At 44.7% G+C, this 25,455-nt stretch overlaps 1 protein-coding gene across 2 annotated transcripts in view; it reads left to right on the top strand.

The window, feature by feature from the left end:
- Positions 1-25,455, top strand: part of DAAM2 (dishevelled associated activator of morphogenesis 2) — a 107,625-nt gene that overhangs the window by 38,344 nt on the left and 43,826 nt on the right. For both annotated transcript variants that reach the window (XM_011354564.2, XM_011354565.2), the window contains exon 2: positions 22,498-22,723. In XM_011354564.2, coding sequence (XP_011352866.1) covers positions 22,556-22,723 — 168 coding nt within the window. In that variant the 5' untranslated portion in view covers positions 22,498-22,555. The remainder of the gene's footprint in view (positions 1-22,497; positions 22,724-25,455) is intronic.

Genomic DNA, 25,455 nt, shown 5'->3' on the forward strand with positions numbered 1-25,455 from the left:
ATATTCATTCTTTATTACAAGGGCCTACTATGTGCTAGGCAGTGATTCTAGGCATTGTGGATATTACTATGAATGATGGACAAAAGCATCTCATGGAGCTTACCTTCTAGTGAGAGAGAGAGAGATGAAATAAAAAGTAAAGTATATAGCATCTCATATGGTGATAAGTCTATGTGGAAAATGGAAAGGAGAAGGGAGGTGGATAGTGCTGAAAGAGGGATTATTGTAAATAGTCTGGAAGGCCTCTTTGAGAAGGGAAGCAATTATTGATACTTACACTGGGCTTTCTAGGGGCCAGGCACTACCCTGATCACTGTACATGAACTTACTCATTTGATCTCCACAATTACCTTATGAGGCTGATTACTGTTATTGTTCACATTTTCATATGGGGAAACTGAGGCACAGGGCAGTAAAATAACTTGTCAAAGATGACACAGAAGATGAGAGGCATTGCAGAGATCTTTAGGCAGTCTAATTCCTTAGTTCTGGCTCTTAACCACTATGCTATACTGCCAAGGCCAAAAGACAGTTAAGTAGGTGGGGAGGTGAGGGCCCCTGCAGGACCCTACCTGAGCAGGCCAGGCAGGTACTTGAGGGCAGGTGAACTGGCACTCCCTCCTGTGCAGCCGCATTGGTGAGGAAGGGGCAGAGGAATCCACAGCCTAGTTAGAGTTAAATTTGGGTGAAAGGGGAGGACTTTACTAGGTTTTCAGAGAATAAAATTAGGAAAGGGTGAAACTCTGGGTGAGAGGGTGAGTCCTAAAGGCTGCTTCTCTCCCCACCCCTCTCCCCTCCACCAACCTCCCTGAGCCCTCCCAGGACTCAGATCTGGAAGAAGTAGGACTATTTCTTGCTCTTGTCCTTCCCTCCATATCAATCTGAGACTAACCTATTTAGTGATGATGATGGTGATGGTGATGGTGATGGTGATGGTGATGGTGATGGTGATGGTGATGGTGATGGTGATGGTGATGATAATGGTGATGGCGATGATGATGATAATAACAGCTAATATTTATGAAAGACTTACTGAGATGGGTGGTAAAAATGTATACAACTCACATTTGCAGAAAAAAAGTAATTACTTCCTATAATACATAATTTGCAATAAAAAATCTTACCTTGATAAAGGTACTTGTGTTTCATCCGATGCGAGGCAGTAGCTTTGGATCACAGTTCGGTGAAGTCACAATTCTAACTCCCTTTTAAGGTGTCTCCCTGTGTCTCTCCTCCTTTTGTAGTCTGGTGCCTAGGAAGCTCCAGTATTCTAAAGGCTGCCCTGGGTGGATCTTGGGAATGCAGGGTCCATGCTGATCTGCACTAAAGTATGCCATGTTCCCTCTGCTTCATGGGCACCTGTGCTGAAATCCACTGGCAGGGCCAGGTCTGGTTTTATCCCCAGGGCTTTTGAGGGCAGTCCTGCTACCTACTGCTGAAGCTTGTGGCTTCCCAGGCCCCCTGGCTCTCTTGGGACACCTACTTGCCACTGGAGGACCTGAGTGTCCAGCCGTTGCCTGGAACTAGACAGATGAGCCTGAGAGCAGCCCCCAGGTAACTTCCCCGGTCTTTGCTAACCTGCCCCTAGCAGAACCATGTGACTTTTGAGCCCAGCTGCAGGCAGGGCTTCTCCAAGAGGCATACCTTTCCTCAGGTGTGTGTCCCTATTCTGAGATTCTCCAAGCCATTGGGTCTTTTCTTGTGATGTTCCTCCTCCCTCCCCGCTCCCCAGGTGGAGAAGAGTGTGTAGTCTTGACCATTTATTTCTTTTTCCTTCTAATCCTGAAAAAGACAACATTACCTCTTAGCAAATGTTTCCCACTCTATCAACCTTTTTGTTCTGGAGGCTTCTTTGCTCAGGCAAAATAAGGCCGTGGCTTAGTTCTGACATTAGAAGGGTGTTAGAGAAAGGAAAGGGAAAAAAAAATGAATACCTGGATTTCCCAGAGGCAAAATCCATTGGGAAATATTTAAATATTTTCCTTGTAAAACACTCTGTATCCGGCATGTGGTATTATTCCTGAATTGACACTTCTCACAACTACAGTATGAGGTATGTCCTGTCACATTCTCTTTTTACAGATGAAGAATGTCAAGCTTAAAGAAGTGAAGTAACTTTCCCAAGGTCTTATAGCTAGTTAGTGGCAAAGCCAAGTTTAGATGCTAAAAATTCTACATTCTCGACCCTGTCTTATTCCTGAGGCTTTGCTGCTTCTCGGAAAGGAGTCTTAGGGTGCAAGTTCTTTAGCTAACACTCAGTGACATAAAATGTGGCCTCTTTAATAAAGTATAAAATCCCTAGAGAAAGGGGGATTGGCTTTGATGGACTCAACCAGGGGTAAATATCAGGGCAGACCCCTCATGTTGTAGGAAATCTCATTCTCTGTTAGTAAGGGACTGTTGGTCTTCAATTCCTCTCCCATCTGCATGCATGCAAATAGCTATATCTTTCTGTTATTATTCAATCTTGACAAACAGTGAATTTCGCTACCTGTTCAGATGACTGTGCTTGACAAAAAGTGTGATGTGATAACCTCCTCCCCGCTCTGCTTCCCTCATTAAAGAGGCCTTTGATTCACAGCTGTTGGTGCTGTTGGTCCTTTTTGCAGAGCCTGGTACAGCTCTGACTCTCAGCTCTCCAGCTGGCAGAAACTCTGCCCTTTTCTGTCTGCCAGTAGCTGTTTTCCAGTTATTAAGGACCATGGTGCAACATTTGAAAACTCAGCTCTGGCCTTCAGTTGCACTGGAGTTGAAAGGCTAAGGGGGGTATCTGGTCACCCACCTAAAAAAAGCCAGGGTGAATAAACTCTTGCTTTATATTTTTAGCTTTTATTACATAATTAGCATTATGTTGTTGGCATTATAATATTAACTCTAAATAAAAGGAGGGGCAAAATCTACCCATAGTCATACATGTATACATGGATTTATTTTTCCAAAAGCTCTAATGCCCTGGTCATTCAGAGATGGAGGGGCAGGGAAGGAGAGGGAATGAAGTGAGAAGTGATTTAGATGACTTGAAATGGCAGGAATCAAGCCAATGTACAGGCTTAATTTCAAACTTACTGCTTCTCTTCTGTAAGACTGAGCTGTGGCATTGCTTCCTCCAGGAAGCCTCCCCTGGTGTCCTCCTTGTCAACAACCAAGCTGTATTAGATGTCTTTTTCTACTCACATCGCAATATCTTACCTATATGCTTCCTATATGGAGTTTTGACTATCTGTTTATGGCATGACTCTCCCAATAAACTGTGGTCTCTAAATACTAAGGAGTATATCTTATTCATCCTTAAATCTCCAGTGCCTAGTATTTCCAAGAAGGTCAAATATTGGTTAAGATGTCATTTAGCTAAGATGCCAGACATAGGGGTCAAGGCAGATACTGAAGATGACAAGCACTGAGGCTCAAATTTCTAAAGTCTACAGGATGGAAAACAACATGAAGTGTGTTATCTGTGTATGATACAGATGTTTTCTTTGGAGTGTTTTGGATGTGCAAAAGAGAATGGAAGAAGATTTGGCCATACCTCATTAGTGGCTGGGAGGTCTCTTCTCATGTTAGAAAAAAGAACACTGAAGAGCATGACCAGGGGTCCCCATTTTCTCCTTGTGACTGTGTGAGCTCCAAATCTAGTGTGCTTGTCCTTAGCCTGCAGGAGGGCAAGGATTGTGTCATTCATTACATATTGGAATCTCTGTTTCCTGGCTTGGTGCCTGGGCACAGAATATATGCTCAGTGAACATTTATTGAATTAATGGATGAAAGAATGACTGTGTATATGGAGGAAGGAACTTTTACAATCAAGTCATGTTCATCAGGGAAGTCACAGGGAGATAAGCATTGAGTCTAGTTATGAAAGAGGGAAGGGGAGGGAGTTGGCAAAGAGGGCTTTGTGGTTGTGTGATAGGGGGCAGGCTGTTGGTGCCTCTCTTATTTTGGGTACTTCTAACCAGATGTTGGCTCAGAATGGCCACCGCTTGGGAGAGAGAAAGACTGAGGGCTGTGGAAGCCATACAAAGACACAAGCCTAGAGAGAGGGTTTTCTCCTTTATTTCGCTTCTTTCCTCCAGCACTTAGAGTTGGACACATTGCTAAGATTCCTTGCATCCCTAGGGTAGGGGTGGGGGAGCAGTGGCGGGGCAGTTCTAACAAATGAGTCTGGACAGAGGCATGTGGAGTGTGGCTCAGAGAGAAGGGAGGAGGGGAGCAGCAAATTGTGAGCTTAAAGAGAAGGAAGTTCTATTTCGGGTGACTTTGAATCCCAGTCCCTCTCCCAGCCAGATCTGCAGCAGACCTCTACCCTGCATACACGATTTGATTGTCTCCACTTCTATGCACTGGCTTCTGTTCCATTCTGGCTCCCCTCCCTCATCCTTCAAGATTTAGCTCATTCTCCCCTTAGTGTTCTGCCTCTACATATTCTTGCCTGTATCTAAAAACCTCCTCCCAATCTTTTCAAAGATTTTCCCCAAAACCAACATCTACAAATAATATCAGCATCTACAATTTATCCCCATTCCTACTGTGTATCATGCAGTACCCTGGGTGCTTTGTGTGTCTTCATTAAACTCATGAGAAACATATGAGGCCATTACTCCTGTGATTTCTATTTGACGAATGAAGAAACAGCCTCAGAGAGGTTGAGTGAACCAGGCAAGGTCATCCTGCTAGATAGTGGCACAACTGTGGCTAGATCCCAGATCTACCTAACTCAAAAGCCTGTGCCCTTTTCACAGCTACACAGCCCTATTTTTGAATCAGAAACTCCAGGGGTGGGGTCAGTGAGCTGCACTTTAACAAGCCCTCCAGGAGATTCTAGAACTTCTGGTTTAGCCGATCTGGCTCCAACATGGTTGAAAACCTCTACGTCCACCCAAGATTTGAAGAAATCTGACCCATTCCTGCCATTATTCATCCATAAGATTCTGTTTACGAGCTCTAGGCATAGGGCAAGACGCTCAAGGTCCCTGAGCAATTGGTTCCCTGGTTGTGAAATCGGAATGACCCTGATCCTTAGAGCAGACCATTTCTTACATCTTGTTTCCCGACTTCTTCTCGCAAGAGTAGTTACTCAGTCCTGGTGGCACCTTAGGGTCACCTGGGAAACTTTCCCAAACTATCAATACCTGGCTCCCACCCCAGACCATGTCAGCAACTCTGAGGATCAGAGCAAGAGTAGTTGTAATGTGCATCAGAGTGGAAGACCCTGGCTGCTCGCTCTCAGGCCTCTCCCTCCCCATCACTTCAAGGGAAGAGATGAGGCATCTCTAACAGTAACTCTGGGAGACGTTATGAGTTGGGCCTGCCAACATTCCCTCCCCTCTCTGGGATCTGCCACCTGCAGGGTAGGTGCATCTGGCCAGCTGTGGGTGGAGAAGTCAGGAGCCTACATCTATGGGGAGGTCCACGGTCACCCTTTTGTGTCAGTGACCGGATATGGGAGCTGGCCTCATCCATGAGTGGGATATTAGGAAGTTCATTTGGCCAGAAGTATAAAGCTACATACCCCCAGAGTCTTATTAGGAACATAGCTGATATTGTGACCGCCATCCTTCCATTTCATGTATCTATTTCTCAACTGGTCCTGAACTCAAATGAGAAGTATGGACCCCACCAAACCCCAACATCATATACTTGACAGAGTTAGTGTTAAATTTAATGAGAGATGACATAAATAAGCCAGCTAGTTAGTGATCAGTTTGTTGCATCTGAATCAAAACCAAGCCCCTTCTGAGCACCACTGCACCTCCCTGGGGACTGGCCTCCCAGGCTCAACTCTCTCTACCACCAAACTCTTGCCTGACAGTTAACTCTCTAATCCCTACCTCACTCAAGCCAGGAAATGCCGCTTGCGCGTGGTAGGGGTTTGCAAAGGATCTGTGGCTGAGAGAAGAACAAATTACTTAGAGTTAGTTCCACATCTTTTTAAAACAGATTCCCAGGTGGCACTGATACTGCTGGTCTAGGGACACATTTTGAGTTCACCCAAGCTAAATGGAAACCAAAGGAAGGTGAGCTTTGGCTTCAGGGATTCCCTGGGGAGCTGGCTGACTGGGAGAGGCATCTCTTGACCCAGATGTAGTCCCATGTTTTGCAAGCTTGGCTGCAAATTAGAATCATCTGGAGAAATTTACAAGTGCTAGAGCCCAACAGGGTGAAAAAGTGTTCCATTTTTTTTTTCCAGAACTGAGGGCTTTCCTGGAATGTGGGAATCTCAGTATTAAAACCAAGACAACCCTGGGCAAACCACTAGGATGAGCTGTACATCCTAGTGCCCCTCCCCCCATGCCCACCTAGAGATTCTGTTTTATTTGATTCCGATTGGGATCCAGGCATCACTATTTTTCAAAATGCCCTGTGATGCTACTGTGCAGCCAGTGCGAGAACCTGGGGGATTTGATCACAACTCTGGAAAGAAGGACAAATTGAGAAAAAGTGAGTACAAATGCTGGTGAAAGAACAGGAAAGAGAATGAAGTGAATTAAGCTACCTGCATCTCAGTCACTTGAGGAACTTGTTAAAATGCAGATTCCTGGGTTCTTCCCTGGAAACTGCTGACCCAGAATCTCTGAGAGCAGAGCCCTCAGAGATGGCATCATCGATAAACCCCGGCTTAGTCAGTTACGTGCTTGTGACTTTGGGCAGGTCACTTGACTCGGATTCTCGGAGCTTCAGTTTCCTCATCTGTGGAATCAGGATGCTAATGCCCACTTCTCAGGGTTTTTGTGAGAATTAAATGAGATAATACATATTAAACGCCTGCCATATAACAGTACTCAAGGCAAAGGAAGAGTTGATGATTCTGTAGTTTTGAATGTCAGGACTGTGGTGTCAGTCACAGAAAAAAAGCAGTGGTGGTCTAAGGGGGAGGGAGGAGATGAAATCAGTTTGAGAGGAAGTTGGTGGGATTTGTGTTAGCACATTTGAGTAGAAATGTGGATAGTGGGAAATATGGAGCTGGAGATTGGGGAAAGAATTTTTCAGTGAGCATTGCTGAATTAGTCTGAAAGAATGTGATGGAAGGTTTGCTTGGAGGGAGAAAGGATAAGAAGTCAGAGGTCTGAGATGTGGACCTCGGCAAAACCCCAGCACATCTACTCTGTACCAGGCTCTGTGCTGGACACAGGGTTTCTATTGAACTGCCTGACACTGTCCCTGACCTCAAGAAAGTCACAGACCAGTGAGAATGACAATAATTCGGGAAGCAAGAGCAGCTCTGTCTGATGTTTGATAATAGGAGAAACAGAATGCGAAGGAGAGGGTGCCTAACCCACACCTGGAAAGGGAGTGAGGCTTGGCAGGTGAATGGTCAGGAGAATGGGGAGGGGCACGGAGAGGCTGCCCCCCGCAGAAGTAACTAGCTGGATGAAATCAAAGAGGAAGAGAGAACTTGGAGCTTTGAGAGAGGTGGGTCCTATCTCACATTGTTCTGAAACACCAGGAAGAACTGAGACAAGGATCTCTAGAGGAGTGACTGGGTGGAAAGAGACACCCAGATCTGTAGATTCCAGGGTGAGGTGTTTCATGGGCCTCAATTACTGAGGAGACAGATGAAGGGGAGAAATTGAGGTGCCCTGCTGGGTAAATAAAGCCTCTTCAGTTGAGAGAATCGGGCAGAGCTTTTAGGGAAGTCAGGGTCAAAGAAATGGGAAGTCCATGCAAGGACTACTCCCAGGGCTTGGGACTATTGGGAGGGATGGCCTGGCCTAAGAGAGAAAATCCAAGCTTCTGCAGCCCGATGTCCTACAGATGGGGTCTCATTTCCCTCAGAGGAAACATCTCATTCTTGGAAGCAGAGAGGAAAAATGTCTTATCCCTTTTATCTGCAAAATACCTTTACCTATAAGGAAGGAGGGGGAAAGTAGAAACAAACAAATAAAAATGTCCTGCATTTTGTCTGGGAATGCCAAGATCTGATTTAAGCATGCAGGTTTATAAAGGAGCATGCCTTTGCCTCTTGCTGAGTGTCACTTGAGATACCTCTTGAGGGTGTCAGGCCAAGGTCTGGATGCTTTTGACCTCCAATGGACTTTGAAGAAGAGAAAAGGTTGAAGGACTTGAGTTCATTAGGTTTGCCATAAAGATATATTTCTGGGGAGCTAATTTTCTCCTCTTTCTCTACCCCCACCCCCATCCACTAGCATTAGATGTCTTTCATTCAGGAAGAAGACCTGATACATACATTGCCCTGTATGCAGTGAACTATTCTCATATGAACTATTCTCACTGTGTCAGGAACTATTCTCATGGAGCCTAAAGTCTAGAAAATGTCACTGGTATAAAAAGTATAAATTAATATAAGAAATCAAATAACATAAAGTGCCATGAAGTAATATAGCATGAAATAGCCTGTAAACAGCAGACATGAAGTTCTCTGAGTTTATTTGGGAGAGTTTAGGTAGATTGGGATGGTCAAGAAAGCTGTTTGGAGAAGGTAGGATCTGCATAGGGGACGGAGAAGAAGAGGAGGAAGCAGAAGTGGGCATGGGGATGGGAATAGGGTGGGAGATAATATTGGTAACCCAAATGTAGAACAAGCAGAGCCACTCTTTACTATATTTTACTAACACATGCTCTTTTAATATTTGTCCAATTGCAGGACATACAGTCTTCGTGTATGAGTAATGTAATGTCATCACATTGATAATATATCTTATAACTGATAGAGTCAAGAATTCAGGAAATACTGCAGTTGATTTAATCCATCCACTCTTATCAAGTTCCTGCTGTGTTTGCAGAAAGAGCTCTGTGGAGGGGAGTTGGAGATAAAAGTAGAAGTATCCATGCCCTCTAGGAATTTCAGTCCCTCGAGTGATTGTGTATTGAGGGAGGGGTGAGTAGGATGATGTGGTCAGAAACCAGGGAGCGTGGAGTGGAGGGCTTAGATGGGAAAAAGAGGACAGATCAGGGCTGGAAACCGCCCAGCAGTTCCTGAGTTGCCCATTGAAGCTGTTCAGGCAGGAAGCCACCTCATATTAAAGTAACTTGTCTCTGTTTCATCTTGACCATTCAGGGACTGTGGGTACCATTTTTGGAAACACACAGGGAGTGGCTGGCTGGGCCGCTCTTCCTGGGAAAGGCTGCCTGTGCTCGCTGTTGTAGAAGATGGGCAGGACCAGCTGCCTGATTTGCGGGGCCCAGTGTAAAATGGAAATGCAGGGCCTCTTGTTCAAAAATTATTAAAGATTTCAAGACAGCAACAGCAGAGCCTGAAACCAAGCAGAGGGTCCTTCTGAGGGTGCCCAGCTCACATGCCCAAGAGGCTAGCCCTGAAGATGGAGCAGCCTGGAACTTTTTGTGGCTCAGTGTGTGTGGTAAGATGATAGGACCGGGTTGCTATCTCTCTGGGGGACAGGGTTTCTGTGTACGAGTGCTGAGTTCTTCTCTGAGAGTTGGGATAGGAAGGGATGGGGCACTGCAGGAGGCTGCCATGACTGTGGAGGTGCTGACTGTTTACGATGATGCTGCCATTTACACAGCGTCATCTCTGTGCAGTGGGAAAGCTATATCTGAGTTCTGAAATCATTCAGGCTGAGGTTCACATTTTATGAACTTTACTAACTTGTCCAAGTTTCTTATCTTCTCTAAGCTTTAATTTCCCTAGATGTAAAAATGCAGATCATAATATCATCTATGTAAGGTTTGGGGATAATTAATTGAAATAAAAAAATATGAATGTTTGAGCCCAGCCTAGCTCTTATTAAATGTTAGTATCCTTCTTTCTTGAAATGTATTGAATATCTATCTTGTAAAGTGTGGCGCATGGAATAGTTTGGAGACACATTATTGTCAGAAATTTGTTTTTTCTATCTCAGGCTTATTAGAGAAGCAGCTAAAATACACCACAATTTGAGATAGCAGAGGCAAATAGAATGTATACTATATATCCAAGGGAAACCCAGTTACATCTGCTGGACACACGCAGAAAAATACACACATGCACGTGTACAAACGCCCCAGAGCTGAATTAAAACTGAGTTGGAATGAGGTAGTGTGTTATAGGAAAGAGCCCTAGTTTGGGTGTCATCTCCTGGTTTTGAAACTCAATACCCTCATCAGTCAAAACTTTGACCAAAGTTTTGAGATTAGATGAGCTGGCTAATGTGAATACTCAGTCAAGTACATGGCAGGTACAAGCATGCTTTGAATGGTCTCTGTTCCCAGGCCACAGTGTGACTCCTGAGAAACTAAAAATGAGACATTGCATTCCCCACAGTAGCATTTCCTAAGTATTATGCTTGGGCAGCTCCTTTAATTATCCTTAATCAGCTCCTTTGAGCTGATTTGAAATTAACATGGGGGCTGATTTTCATTGACATTACTGTTTCCTTTGCTCATATACTTTGGGGAACTGACTGGGTTGTCTTTCTGCTGAGACTTGAAAGTCAGTGGAATCGTGTGTATTGGTTTCCTGGAGATAAACACATCACAGACCACTGATACATACACACCATACCACATACACACATAAACATACACACACCATACATCACACTATAAAACATATACACACACATGCCACATAATAACCACCCCTCACATTACCCACACATATACCTCTGCACCCATAGAGTCATAACCTCTCGTGTGCTAACTTGAATTAATTTCTTCCCTCCCTTCCTCCCTCCCTCCATCATTTACTGAGCATCTCCTATGCTTGCTTGTTTAGTGTGCAAGGGTCAGGCATCCCCTTCACCTCACCCAAACCACATCCCTTCTGATGCCTTGTCATGAAAACTCCATATCATGGCTACCATTCTCAACCCCCTTTGTCATCTTCTCTGCCTATTAACAAATTCTAAGACTATAACCCAGGCTGTGAGTGCCCTATTTTTACCCACCCAGAGGTCCTAGGCTGCCGTCAATTCAGCCCTATACCCAGAGACAGCCATATGGAACCAGGTCTGTGCCTATTTGTTCTGCACTGAGTTCTAATTCTATCCTCACTCAGCTCCTGGGAGCTTAGTAATCTTTTAGAAGGGAGCCCCTAGCTTCAGTCATGCTTTCGTAGGCTGAGCCTTGAACCTTAGCCACCACAGTGAGTAGCCTGGGGCTAGGAGAGGGGAGGGAACTCAGTTTGAAGGCCTGTGATGTCCCTGGTGCTATGCCGGCTGCTAAATATTTACCCTTCATTTGGTGCTCACAGTAGCCCTGGGAGGTGGACTTTGTCATCCGTGTGCCCATGAGAGAGAGGAGGCTCATAGGTACTAAGTCACTGAGCCACAGGCTTAATGTAAAAATATGTACTATTTATAATATACCACCCCACCTCCTGGGAGATGAAACCAGATGGGCTGAGGCTTGGGTCTGTGGAAGATTCCTTGTTCTACATTCTCTCACTTTTATGGGGTCTTTCCTAATATCCATAGAGTAGCTTATAATATTAGTAATCTTTTAGAAGGTAGCTCAGTGGCCTGAGCCCTTGGAGATTTGATATTGTGAGTCTGAATAGACCTGTGTTTGTTGTTAACAGCTTTATTGAGTTATAATTTATATATAGTAAACCTTACATAATTAAAGTATATAATTTGATAAGTTTTAACATATGTATATACCTCTGAAACCATCACCACAATCAAGACTGTGAACATGTCCATCACCCCCAGGAATTCCCTCACACTCTTTTAAAATCCACTACCTCCCTCCCCATTTTCCTCCTCTTCTATAGGCAACCGCCCATCTGGTTTTAGATTAGTTTGTATTTTCTCAAATTTTAGAAGTGGAATCATACAGTGTGTACCCTTTTTCCTTCTGGCTTCTTTCACTTATAATTATTTTGGGATCCATCCACAAGTGGCATGTATGAATAGTTCATTCCCTTTTATTGCTGAGTAGTATTCTGGTATATGGATACAATATCCAACTTGTTTACTGATTCATCTTTTCATGGACATTTGCGTTGCTTCTAGTTTGGAGCTATTACAAATAAAGCTGTCGTACATGTTTATGAATAAGACTGTGGGCATATACTTTCATTTCTCTTTGGTAAATACCTAGGTTTGGAATGACTGTATCATATGGAGGTGTATGTTTAACTTATTAAGAAATGGCCAAACTGTTTTCCATAATGGCTATACCATTTTGCATTTCTACCAGCAGTATAGGAGAGTTCTAGTTCTTCCATGCCCTCATTGGCACTTAGGAAGTAGGTCTGATCTCAAAGCTTGGCTCATATGGAATTTGTGAGCCCCACCAAATGGCCAAACCTAAAAATCGAAGCAGGTGGCTTTCAGTTTGGACTAGGAACCCTGAGGGATGCTGAACCGAGTAATGGAGAATCAGGTGTTCCTAGAAATGTTATTCAAAGGGCTATTTACAGGATGTTAGAGCGGGGAGAATTGAGAGGTCAGCAGTGGTCTCAGCATGAGACCACATGGGGTTGGACCATGTCTGGGCCTTGGTGTTTGGGGATGAAACAAGCATGCTCAAGGCATTTTGGGAAAAATGGTGAGAGTCATTAACGGGATAGAAGACAAAGAGCAGTGGAAGGAGACTCTGAGCTTGGAAGACCATAGCTCTGTGAGGGCAGGAGTTATGTCTGTTTAGTTTGCCCTTGTATCCCCAGCACCAAGAGCAGTGCCAGCCATCAAGGAGTGCTAAAAATAATGATAGTTGAGTGAATGAATCAATGAATGAATGATGAACTAGTGGGAGCTCAGGGGATATGATTCCATTCAACCAGCATCATTTAACACCTCATGTATTCTGTGGCACAGAGCCTAATGTCAGGGGTAGAAGAAACTCTAGGGAGCATGTGGTCTGACTTGCTCATTTACAGATGAGGCCCAGAGAAATTATGCTCTCTTGTTCAAGGTCGTTCTTCTCTTGTCCAGGTAGCCTGCTAGGGCAGAGACGGGACTTAATCCTAGGTTTCCTCATTTTTAGTCTAGGAGTCTTCTTTTAAAAATAACATTTTTTTCTGATGAAAATAATAAATGCTCATACTAGAAAATCTGGAAAAATCTAGCAAGGTATAATAAAATAACCTGAAACTCTTGCAACCAAAAGATAATTACTTTAGGCTCTCGTGCATGTGTGAGCAGGTGTGTATGTGTGTGCGTGTGTGTAGATCTGTCTATCTAATCAATCCCTATTAACCCATTCTTATGTTTTAATATCTTGAGTATTTTCAGTCTTTTACAGTGTTAGTAATCCTGGGATGGATATCTGGTCCAATCTTCAATGGCATCTCTGATTACCTCCAGCACCAATTCCACTGTAACCCTTTGTATAAGCTGAGTGCTCAGGTGGAACAGAACCTCTGTTTGGGATGGACTTCTGTTGACATTCCTGACTCAGGCTACTGCCCACCATCTCCCCACTGCCCACTTACATCATAACTCAGACGTTTGTACTCCCCCTATCATAACCATATCCACACTTTATTATATTTATTTACTTAATTGTCTCCCTGTCCCACCAAACTGAACTCTTGTTTACCATTGTATTTTTCTAGCTCTTTGCATGGTACTTAGAACAAATGAATGAATGGATGAAATTGTGTGAGCAAGAGTGAGGGACAAGTGAGGGGTTACCCTGGGTCTGCATTTTCAATCACATTTGCCTTCCAGGAGTCAACTCAGCTCCCCTTCCTCCCTCTCCCTGCCCCTGCCGTCCCCATCTCTGCCAACCCTGAAGAGATGGAATGTGCCTACAGTCCAGGATTTATGTCCAGCTGGCCATGCAGCACATTCAGGGCCTTGTCTGGTGTGAATGAAGGATGCCAAGAGGGACTAGTAGGACTATAAGGTGGGAACCATGTCTGGGAAGACTCAGTATAACATCCAGTGTTCAACCATGTGCACAGATCCAGCTGGGGTCCCAGAGTCAGCTTGCCCTGACAGGACCTCGGGATCTTGCCCTTGTGAGTGACAGAATGCCTTGTCCTGAGACCCCAAGAGAAGAAGACCAGGAGGAATGGCCAGTAGGGAGTTTCTCCCAACCCGGGCTGCCTAGAATGGTTTGAGTTCTCAGCATGCTGGGTGCTCTGGTGGGAGACCTGGCAGGAGTGCACAGGAAGAAGCTATAGGCTGTTTTTCCCTGAATCATTTCAGCAAAGACAGCCTGATGGAATGAGGAATGGCTTCCCTGAAGCAGTAGGGGATGAGGCATCAAGTGTCACATATAGGGTGGCTTCCCTTTGGCTAGGAGCCCCTCTGGCTCTAATGGGTAGCAGACACTTGGGTGTTGAAATTCCTTCTTCTCCTTTACTTCACAGCTGTTGTTTAAACAGCTCCCATCACTCCGTCTCATGCTCAGCCCATCTTTATTTTCTGTGCCCAGTACATGTTATACCAAAGCTCCTTGTCCACTTACACAGGTGCTGGCACACCCTCCATGACATCTCCGGCATCCATCCCCTCCTCTTCATTCTTGGCAATTCAAGGCCTCATTAACTCTTACTCAGACAGAGGGAGCTACCTCCTTACTTCTCTCTGTCTGTCTCTCTCTCTCTACTGTAATCTACATCCTACAGTGCCACCAGGATTAACCATCCAAATCCCAACTCTGATGAGGCCTCACAAACTCCTTTACTAAAAGCCAACCACTCATCCTTCAGCCACTCATCCTCCTTAGCCTGACATCCAGGGCCTGCCTTTATCTGGCTCCAGTCTTGTTTCCCACTGCACCTATTTCAGCCCTATGTTCTAGACTGGTAAAAATACTTCCCTTGACCTCTCACTCACCTTGGGGCTTGTCTTAATGCCAGGTCCTCTGGTACACCTTTGTTGTGAATGCTTTCTTGGACCCGCCCCTGGAACATGCCAATGTCCTTTCTTCTTCTTTGACCCAGCTTCACTGCCACTTCCTGTGGTGAATATTACAGATCACCCAGCCATAAGTCACTCTTTTCTCCCTGCAGTCCCATGGCCTGGAGCTACACCTCCTCCTCTTCCTTGCATCCTGTTTGTTCAGGCATGTGCTTATTTATGTTCTGGGTAAGTTGGGACAGGGTCCTAACAAGACTGTAAACCTAATGAGGTTAGGATTTGATGTTTGGTCCATCCGAAACAACCAGGGAATTGCTTTGTACATAGCCATTATTCAGGGGAGGGAGGGAGGGAGGGATGGATGGATGGATGGTTGGATGGTTGGTTAGATGAATGCTTGGCTTTGGAGAGCTACTATCTGCTTGTTTACTGCTTCAGTGAGACAAAGAAACCTAAATTCTCTTTATCTTCTTAAAATAAAAAAAACCATGTTGGAAAATCCCTAATTTCCACACTTACCCCAAATCAGAGAAATGTCACTTTGGGGAATTTTCAGTTTCACTTTCCCAACAAGACACCCCTTTCTCTTCTTCCCTTTCTCCCCTTTTCTGCATTTTCCACCCCACTGCCTGTACAGAGGGGACTCTGGCTGAGAGAGTTGACTTTTGCTTTCTTTGTCTTTCCCAGAGCAGAGGGGGAAACCATAATTTGGGTGGCTGCTAGAAATAGCTCCCCCAGTCCTGGAAAGAGAGCTTGCTTATTTTTTAAAGTGCTTCCTGCCCCCTCCCCAGCCCTGCTTGAGGCTCACACTGTAAGTCAGATTGTCTTGGTTGTCCTGAGAGTGACAGGGAACTCACAACTGGCCCCCTCAACCATGTGACTTGAGCACTATCTGGGAGATAGACCCACAGAGAAGTGGGGAGGTGGGAGGTCTTTATGCTTCCATTTCTTGTCCTAATCGGAGATGGATCTCACTCCCACCAGCCTCTGCACCGAGTGCGGACAGTGTGGTAGACATGGGGTCTGGGGACCTGCTTTGAGTCCCAGGCTTATACTTTGCATCTTTCTGAGCCTCATATTTTCTTATCTGTAAAAGATGGATGGGGAGAGGTGATCACATTTATCCTATAGGAGTGGGGTGAACGTTCAAAATAAACCTGGAACAAAAATGATAATTATAACTATTATGATTTAGAGCATAACACTCTCATTTTAATGAGTAAGACTAGACACATGATGAGCTAGTGTGATATACTAAGTTGAACCATATTAAATTACTGATTTTGTAGATTAAACATAATTGAATACTGTCAGTTACATATAATTCAACCTAATAACATAGTGATCAGTAAACTTTCTGTAAAGGGCCAGGTAGTAAATATTTTTGGCTTTGTGGGCCATAGGGTCTGTGTTGCATGAGAGCAGCCATGGACAATATTTAAATGAATGAGTGTGCTGTGTTTCCATCAGACTGTATTTACAAACACAGGCTGTGGGCTGGAATTGGCTCCTGTAATATTTATCAACTCCCCAAATAATATGTAAGATTCATTCATTCGCATAGAGAACTTTCTATAATGCATACAGTCAACATCCAGGTGTCTTCTAATAGTAGCCTATCTATACAGCTATTAAAATGTTTACTATTACTAGGCACTTTTCTAAGTGCTTTACTAATATTAACCAATTTAGTCCTCATGACAGCTCTATGAAGTATGTACTATTAGTATTACCCCATTTTACTAATGAGGAAACAGGCTCAGAGAAGCTAAGTAATTTGTCTTAGATCACATAATTAGAGTTTTATGGCAGAACCTAACCAAGTTCGTGGGTAGAGTACGGTGTTGATAATTCAGACAGCTTCAGGGTGGAAGTGTGTTTACATAGGGTTGTGAGGAATCACAAACCTGTTTGCTGCACACAGAGTATAAGGGGATGGTCCTCAGAGGCTTGAAGTAGGAGCAGATATGATGTCGGTGGGCAGTAGGGAGATGGTGGGCAGTGGCCTGGGTAGTATAGCCTGGGGTGGAAAAGCAGAGATTCTTCTTCCGGGAGCCATGTTCTGGGTAAGTTGGGACAGGGTCCATTTCCTAGGTAACCTCCTATGGCACACAGAGGGTCAGTATATAGGGAGTAATCTGCCTGTGGAACAGGAAATTGTTTACATTCCTTATGTTCCATGCAGCAACTCAGGGGAGCTCTGGGTCCCATTCCCAGGCCTGGGCCCCAGGGAACAAGGTAGGGAGAGGAGGATGAAGGAGCAGGCTCCCCAGGATACCTGAGCTCTACTGTCAAACCAAGGTATTTGTATACCCTGTTGATTCCCTTTGCCTATTACTTTAGCCACAAAGTAATAGGCCAGTGGTCAGGACTACGGCCTCACACACACCATGCTGTTTCTCCCTTCATGCCTTTGCTTATGCTGTTCTCTTTGCCTAGAATGCCTTTTCCCACCACTTGCTCCCCTTCTTAATTCTCTCATCTCTTTCAAGACTGGCTTAATGTCACCTTCTCCTGGAAACTTCCCTGACTTCCTCTTCACCCCTCCCTCAGGCTGGACCAGGTCTGCTTTCTCAGTGCTGCCACAGCACCTGCCTTTCTAACCCTTCTGTGTTGTCAGTGCCTTGACTCCCCTGGCTGTCCCCCTAGAAGGGGACCTCCTTGAGGCAAGAGACCATGCCTGTTTACCCCAGTGTCCTCACAGCCCAGGTCAGTGTCCAGTACATGGGCTAGAAGCTGATTAAAAGCACGTGTGTTCAAGTTTGACGCCACTTTCCTCAAAGACCAGGCCCTTCCCCCACAGAAGGTGCTTGATAGGCAAGTTGCATTTAGGAGTTATAATGTAACCATGAGTAACAAGGGGTAATCATGCTATTAGAGGGTTGCAGGGAATAAATGAGATATAGCACAAAATTGTCGGCACAGTATCTGGCTCTTAGTGAGCAGTTGGAAGAGGCCAAGGAAAGACATAATAGCATATCTTTGCCCAGTTACTTGCATGTATGGAGCTAGGGAAAGGGGATAGAGGAAGGAAATTTGAATACTCTGAAGATATAGCATTTGTCCCAAGAGCTAAAGAAAGGGTTTTTGAGTTAGCTTTAGTCCTGTGATAAGAGCACTGAACTTAGAGTCAGGATGTTTAGTTGTGAGTTCCTGTCTCTTAGCAGCCCACAGAGTTGTTGACAAGCCAGGTAACAGCTGCTGAAGCTTCAGTATCATATTCTGTAGGGAGGGATAATCGTAATAACCACCTTACAAGGTCACTGTGAAGCTGAAATGAAATTGCAGAGCTGTGAAAGCACCTGGCCCAACTCATAGGAAGTGCTTAATTATGAATTTTCGAGTCTAAATGTATAGAACACTTGAGAAATCTCTGAGCAGGTATCAGATTAGGGCATTCTTTAGACATGTGCCCCATGGCTTAGTGGTTTATAGCTTTAGTCAAACAGTCATGTGTTTAAAGCTAGCTGTGCCATAACTGAGTGTCTTTAGGTAAGTTACTTAATTTTTCTGAAATACAAGGATTTTTTTTTTCCTTTAAATAACTTATTTAAAATGATGCCAGCTATCTCAGAGAGTTTTTATGGGGATGAAATGTAGATATAGGCCAGTGTCTGGCAAAGACCAAAGTCTCAAGTATTAATATTATTCTGCTTTTAGTTATGACTTAGTAATAAGCACTGATGATAAGGGGCTTTTGAAGTCCTAATTAATGTAAAAACTGGTGTGAGGAAGGGCTGGGGCCCAGGGTTTGAGGATAAGAGTTAGTATTTTCATCTTTACAGACCAAATGGGAGTACTGAACTCTAGTAATAGGAAGTACTTCCTGGCTTGGGGAGGAATGCGGGAGGAGTGCTCAGTGCAGGCCGAGAAGAGACCCTGGGGAAGTCTTTGGGAACGAGATTGAGCCAGACAGTGTGAAAGGTCAGGGCCTACTGGGCCCTTGGAGTTCTCCAGTCCAATCCTGCCATTGCACTGAGAGGAAACTGAGGCCCCAAGAAAATAACACCACGTCTCCCTGACCCACAACTGGCTGGTGACTAGCCCTGGTCTCTTGAGTTGAGGAAATATGTTTTCTTCACAATGTGGAAGGCTGTGACAGGAAGGAGGGGAAGGTCTGGCAGAAGCCAGAGGACTGGAAGAGACCCCTGTGAGAGTTATAGGAGGACTAATTGGTGGTGACCAGATGTCTTGGGGTCTCAGACTGGTTGGTGTGTGTTTAGGGATTAATAGTTCTAGAAGATATTGTCCCTAGAGGGTGGAAAATGGGATGGGATGAGGAGACAGGATATGCAGGGCATAGAGCTGTTGATTTTAGGAAAATTTCCATGGAGAGAAAGATGGGTGGTGGTAGGGGCGGGTTAAATATCTCTGGCCAAAGTTCAGGTCCAGTGGATTTTGTTCCGTTGTTGCTTCCCGTTTTCCTATATTACTTCTCAATTCTTTTCTAAAATGGGAACCTCCATTGCTCATCTTTGTAAAGGGATTTTGCAGAAATGAATCACTCTGACCATCTCCACCTTTCCCACTTCCTGCCCAGGGCTAGTAGCAAGCTTTTGCCTTTCCAACAAAAAGTAGCTCAGAGCCTGAGGAAAAGCCTAGCTCCTCTGTCCAGGCTTTCCAACTGGAAAGGCTTTCCAACTGGACAGAGGAGCTAGGCTTTTCCAGTTACCGAAGGCAAAGCTAGGCAACTTCTTAATTCTAGTTGGGCAAGTTCCTACAATGCTCGGCCTTGGTGACCCCATCTATGCCTGTAAAAGGGCCCCTGGTTGCAGGCTCTGGGCAGGGCAAGGCTCACCTTGCTACCGATAATGATAATGAAGCCACAGCAGTAGTGCTGCCCATCTTTTGTGAGTGCTCAGTGTACTCCAAGCATCTTACTTATGTTACTTCATATACTTTTATCAAAATCTGACAAGAAAGATGCTATTATTATCTTGGTGTCACAGATAAGGAACCTGAGGTTCTGAGAGGTTAAGACTAATGAAACATTCTCAAGTTCACCCACCTGGGAAGGCAACGCCAGGAGTCAACTCCCAGTTCGACTTCAGAGACTCTGCTGAAGTAAAGGAAGAATTAGAGCAGGGGTGAGAAAGAAATTGGGCCAGTGGAATGTGGAAGCAGTTCCTACTGATGGTGGAGAGTCTGGTGGCTTTTGGGATCTCCATAACCCCCTCTTGGTCTAGAGCGACCTTTGAGACTGGAGCTATTTCTAAACTAAGCTATTGAGACTGGTCTTCTCTAGTGGATGCAGGCTATCAGGGAGCTGGGGCCTTCGGTAAAAAGGCCATTGATGTGGGATATGCGTTCTGGTGAGGTAGCGACCAGACCAGAACTTGAACACTGGAGTCCTGGGTTTCAGTCCCAGGTATGTCCCTAACCTGTGTGACCTCAGATAAGACATTTTCTCTTTGGACCTAAATTTTATCATCTCTTCCATGAAGTTAGATAATTTCTAGCTGAAAGCCTGTGATTTTAGTTTTCAATGTTTTGATGGGGACCTAAGAAAGGGAGATAGGAACAGACTTAAAGAAGTTCATGGGGAGGAGGGCATCCTCAGGAACATAAGCGTACCCAGGAACTATCAAATAGGCTGCCCCTTAAAAGGGCAGATAAGCAGTACTCCCCTGGGTGCTCAGGCCCTTCTCTGTAAGGAAGGCATTTCCTGTTTGGAAGGTCTGTGTCTACTTCATACCTCCTCCTGTGGCCACTACCCCTCACTCTTCATACTTAGAGGAGACATTAAAAATATTTAATGGCATATATGGTATGGCACCAACCAATCAGAGAAATCACAGCTATAAACAGCTGGTGTAAGACCAACAGGGTGTGCCAGCTGTATGCTGCCCTACCCCTACCCATGATTCCTCCTGGCAAAGCCTGGCTCAGGAGCTGAAGGGCAGAGAAGGACAAGGAAGGAGATGCTGGAGTGGAGGGGGGAGTTGAGAAGAAGTTGAGGAGGTGAATGCAGAAGAGAGTTCACAGGTACTCCCAGATATCAGTGCATCCCTCTTCAGAACCCCATCATGCCATCAACCTCATCTCACCAGGGACTCTAGGAGTGTTCTTCCCATACTTCATGACCTGAACAAAGCAGTCTTGCCCACCAGCAGCAGCTGCATTTTGGAGGCTGGTAAAACAAAAAGGACCTGATATGCACTGTGCATTATCATCCCAAATTTGACAACTTCAGGGAACTTTTAGGGTGGTCCACCTATCTGCTGCAGAGTTGGTGCTTTAGTAGGCCCAACCTTGGGAAACCAGAGCTTTGTCTCACTCACTCTCAGCCTTTGGTTAACAAGTCCCATGGAAAACCAAAAGCTTCTTTTCTTCTCTTGTTTTTCTCAACTGCCAGCCTATTTCAGGTCTTTGTCACCATGTACTAGGATTTCTGTGTTAGCCTGCCTGCTGCTTCCTCTCCCCTCACCTTTGAGACTGTCCTCTTGTTCCCTATGAGGATTTCTGTTAGCTTATCAATCAGTAGGAATCAGAGATTTCAATCAGTATTTCTTAACAAATTGATAAGGTCCCTTCTCCTCCTTTTCCATGACCACTGATTGTTTTATAATTGAGTTAGAAATATTTATTGAATACTCACGAAGTTCAAGGCATTTTATTAGCTATAGAAATGGAGGGAGGTATCAAACAAGTAGAAGGTATGGCCCCTGTCTTCAAGGAACTTTCACTATAACTGCGGAGAGCCAGTATGTAAACACATAAAAGATAACCAATAATTCAAGGCAGCCTCGTGTAATGTGTTATTTGAGGCTCTCTTGGGTCTACTAAAAAGCCTTTATCGAAGTTTATAAAGAAAGATAAAATGGAGCTGGTAAAAAGATCTAGAATGATGATTAAAATGCATCATGACTTATATGAAAGGGCAGATCAGATGACTAAGTTATTAGCTAGATGATTAGGGCTTAGAAAACTTCTCCAGAAGTTATTTTAAGTTCACTGGGAAAAAGTTTTGCCACATTTATCTTATCTTTCTTTGATGAGGTTCTAGAGCTTAGTTCAAAGGAATGCCTTAGATTTGGCACATCTCGAGTTCCCTGAGGCTTTAGGAAAAGTTTCCTATAGAAAAGAGGGCTAGATAACTGCATGCGTTTATGGATTTAGAGCTGCTTGAAGGACTGTCCCCTGACAGTGTTGATGACTAGTTTTTTGGCATTCCCAGACAAGGTGGCTTTGCCATCTAGGTCTGTCTATATCCTTGCCGTGGTCAACATTTTTAGCAACAATGTGAGTAATGACTATGGAGACATTCTGATCATTCTGTTAATGACTCAAATCTAGAAGAAACAGCTAAGAATCAATACTTTAAAATAACTCAATTCTTCCCTCCCCATTGGATGAAACCTTTAAAGCATGTTTCTCCAGATACCAGAATGAATCAAGTGAGTGACTGAGCCCTGCTAGAAATGAGTCTGCCAGAGGATAGAGAATAGGAGTCTCATCTGACAGTAATGGAGAGGTGAGATGAGTGCCAGCTCTGCCTCCTGGAAGTCACATTCCATGACTACAGCCCTCTTCTCTTAGGGGTACAGAGGGAGAATTTGAAAGTGTTTGTGGCAGGAAACAATGGAGGATGTGGTGAGGAGGAAATGCCTCCAGCTTTAAGGAGCTAGAGCAAACAGAGAAGCTGTGGGGGGAGGAAAGAGGCATAGCTATTGGGTTGATGGCTCCTGGCCATTGGGCAAAGAAGTTATGATGGCAAATTGCCCGCTGTCTCCCTCTACCTGGCTGCCATGCCTGACCACTTTGTGCTCTCTCTTCTCCCACCCAGATCACGATGAGGACCTAAGACACCTGCCTGTTGACTGTCCTCTTGGCCTGCAGTGACCATGGCCCCCCGCAAGAGGAGCCGCCATGGCCTGGGCTTCTTATGCTGCTTTGGGGGCAGTGACCTTCCTGAGATCAACCTTCGGGACAACCACCCTCTGCAGTATATGGAGTTCTCTAGTCCTATCCCAAACCCAGAGGAGCTTAATGTCCGCTTTGCAGAGCTGGTGGTGAGTAAGGGGTCAGGGAAGGGAGGGCGTTGAAAATGGGTGGGGGGTGGGGAATGGCTGGAGCAGACAGAGCAAAACAGAGGGCAGGGAACCACATGCTGGGATCTCCATCTTTTGAATCTCTGCTTGGGGCTGAGGTGCCCCCCCCACCAGGATACCTCAGCTCTGTGGGAGAAACAGAGTCACTCACTGGGATGGACACCATGAAATGTGTCCTCAGAAGAATGGACTTAACTTCATATCTCCATGGGAGTCTAGATCTCATGGGGGCAGCAGTTAGGCCACTATGAAAGGGGCAGGTCCAGGCTTTTGTGAAATAAGGCAGCACCCTTCTTTCTTCTGCTCTCTGGAGTTTCCCTGGGATCCTTTGATCTCAGACACAGGAAGAAGAGACAGGGTTGAGTTCTGCAGAACAGGAGATGATTAGCTAGAGAAACGGAGGTAGAGATGCCTATATCACACTGGAAATTTGGCTTGGGTCTGGGATGATTCTATCCCATGTGTAGCCTGGGGCAGACAGAAGCTCCATCATTCATACTGTCTTAGCTCTTCTTCACTCTTTGTGATACCTGCAAGTCCAGAGCAACACTAAACCTTGAGGGAACCCCTGTGTGTAAAAATTCATACTCTGACCACACAGAGACAGAACAGGAAAGAAGCATGATTCCTCTCTTTGGATGTCTAATGGAGAGACAAAGCCTGTACACCAAGGAAAGTCCCCGATCAGGGATGCAGGGCTAGTGCCAAGGACCCAGACCTGACCCCTGGCACAGAGTGATAAGCACAGGCTCATCTACCATGAGCTCTTGGCCACTCATTCTTGTGGTTGGCCAGTAGAGAAACATGTGGTGTGGTTTAGCATGGGTTATCATGCTTGAATTCGATAATAGATGTATTTAATTAAGGCCAGCTAGCCTTTCAAATAACAAGACCTCTATAAGATGAGATCATGCAGGTTATGTGAAAATGTTATCTACCTTCCTCATCGCATTAGGCTCAGGAAAACTCATTGTCATTCTGCTGTATACCTTTCCTCAGGATGGCAGAGGGAGTGGGAGAGAACTAAGTGTTTACTAGTGTAGAAAAACATTTGGAGTCCTAATGGTGTTAGTAATACTAAGATCTGTTTTTAACTCAGAATACTGCTGACACCAAATGTGTGGGTTTCCGCACCAAACAATTCTCCAATTCTCTGCGGATGCTAACTGGATGTCTTATAATTTAACTCAGTTCTGACACTAACTACCCAGAGTTAGCAAAGACCCCACAGGTTAAGTGCTCAGGCCCACAAGACTGCCTCCCAGTTCATACACCAATCACAAGTAATGGGTCCCCAGGTTACTCACACTTCTTTTCAACTTGGCTGCAAATCTCAGGAGTTCCCACGATCTCCTCCTCAGTTTAAAAAATTTGCTAGAAAGCCTTACAGTGCTCAGGAAACACTTTATTTACTATTACCACATTACCAGTATGTTATAAAGGATATTATAAAGAATACAAATGCACATCCAGATGAAGGGGACATAGGATAAGGCCCAGAATGGTAAGGACAGTAAGGCTGCTTTCCCAAGCACAGGAACTTCTGTCGCAGTGGGGTTTGGCATGCACCACCCTCCCAGCTTGTGATTGTGTCCACCAACCCAGAAGCTCTCTGAGCCTTATCATTGAAGAGTTTTTATAGAGGTTTCCTCATGTAGGCATGATTAAGTTTTAGCTCAGTCTTCAACCCCTCCTCTCTCTCTGGAATTTAGGAAGTGAGGCTCAAAGTTCTCAGCTTCTGATTAAGGCTTGATCTCTCTGACAACCAGCTCCCATCTTGAAGCTATCTAGGATTTCACCAGGAGTCACTTTACTAGAAGAAAAGAAGCTCCTATCACCCAGGAAATTCCAAGGGATTGAGGGGCTCTATGCTAGGAAATGTGAACAAACATCAAAAGTATTTCCTATATTATCACAGACAAGTATGTTTTCTTGAACAGAGTGCATGGGTTTTGAAAAGATGTGATGACAGGTATTCCTTTTGGCTTTTTTATTCAGCAAGTATTTACTGAGCATCTTTAGGGAGCAGGATACTTTGGCAAAAGCGAGGGTGATTCAGAGAAATCTTGTCTGCAGGAGACTAGTGTCAGGTATTGATTAAATAAATGAAAAATATTTCTTGAGCAACTGCTATGTGCTGGGTGCTATGGGGGCCGGGGATTTAATGACGAACCAACAGGCAGGTGAAGTCTAATAGGGAACACTGATCTTTACCAGTAATGACAGGCGTGGTGAGTGTTTGGAAAAGGAACATGCAGGGGGCCTGTGGGACTGTAGCAGGGAGCTTTATTCCTGAATGGGGATTATGGTGGCCCCCTGAAGAAATGACATTTCCACTGAGATCTTAAACAGCATATATGAGGGTCTTAAATCAGAAAATAGCTGGGTCCTTTTGGGAGTTACTGTAAAAATGAAAATAACTGAGGATTTTAGATTCAATCCTCAGGGTGACAGAAAGCCACTGAAAGCTTTAAACATAGGGGTTTAAAGATAGGGGTTTGAAGTGACCCTATCTGCTTTTCTAAAATATTCAGGGTACTCTGTTGAAAAAGGGTTTTGGTAGGAAGCTCTTGGTGCAGTCCAAGCTAGGGAGAATAGTGGTTTAGACAAGTGTTAGCCATGACGATGGAGAGAAATAGACAGATTCAAGAGCTATTTAGGAGAAAATTAATAGGGCTTGTTGGGATTGGTGA

The sequence above is a fragment of the Pteropus vampyrus genome, unplaced genomic scaffold, assembly GCF_000151845.1.
Source record: "Pteropus vampyrus isolate Shadow unplaced genomic scaffold, Pvam_2.0 Scaffold18, whole genome shotgun sequence".
NCBI lineage: Eukaryota > Metazoa > Chordata > Mammalia > Chiroptera > Pteropodidae > Pteropus > Pteropus vampyrus.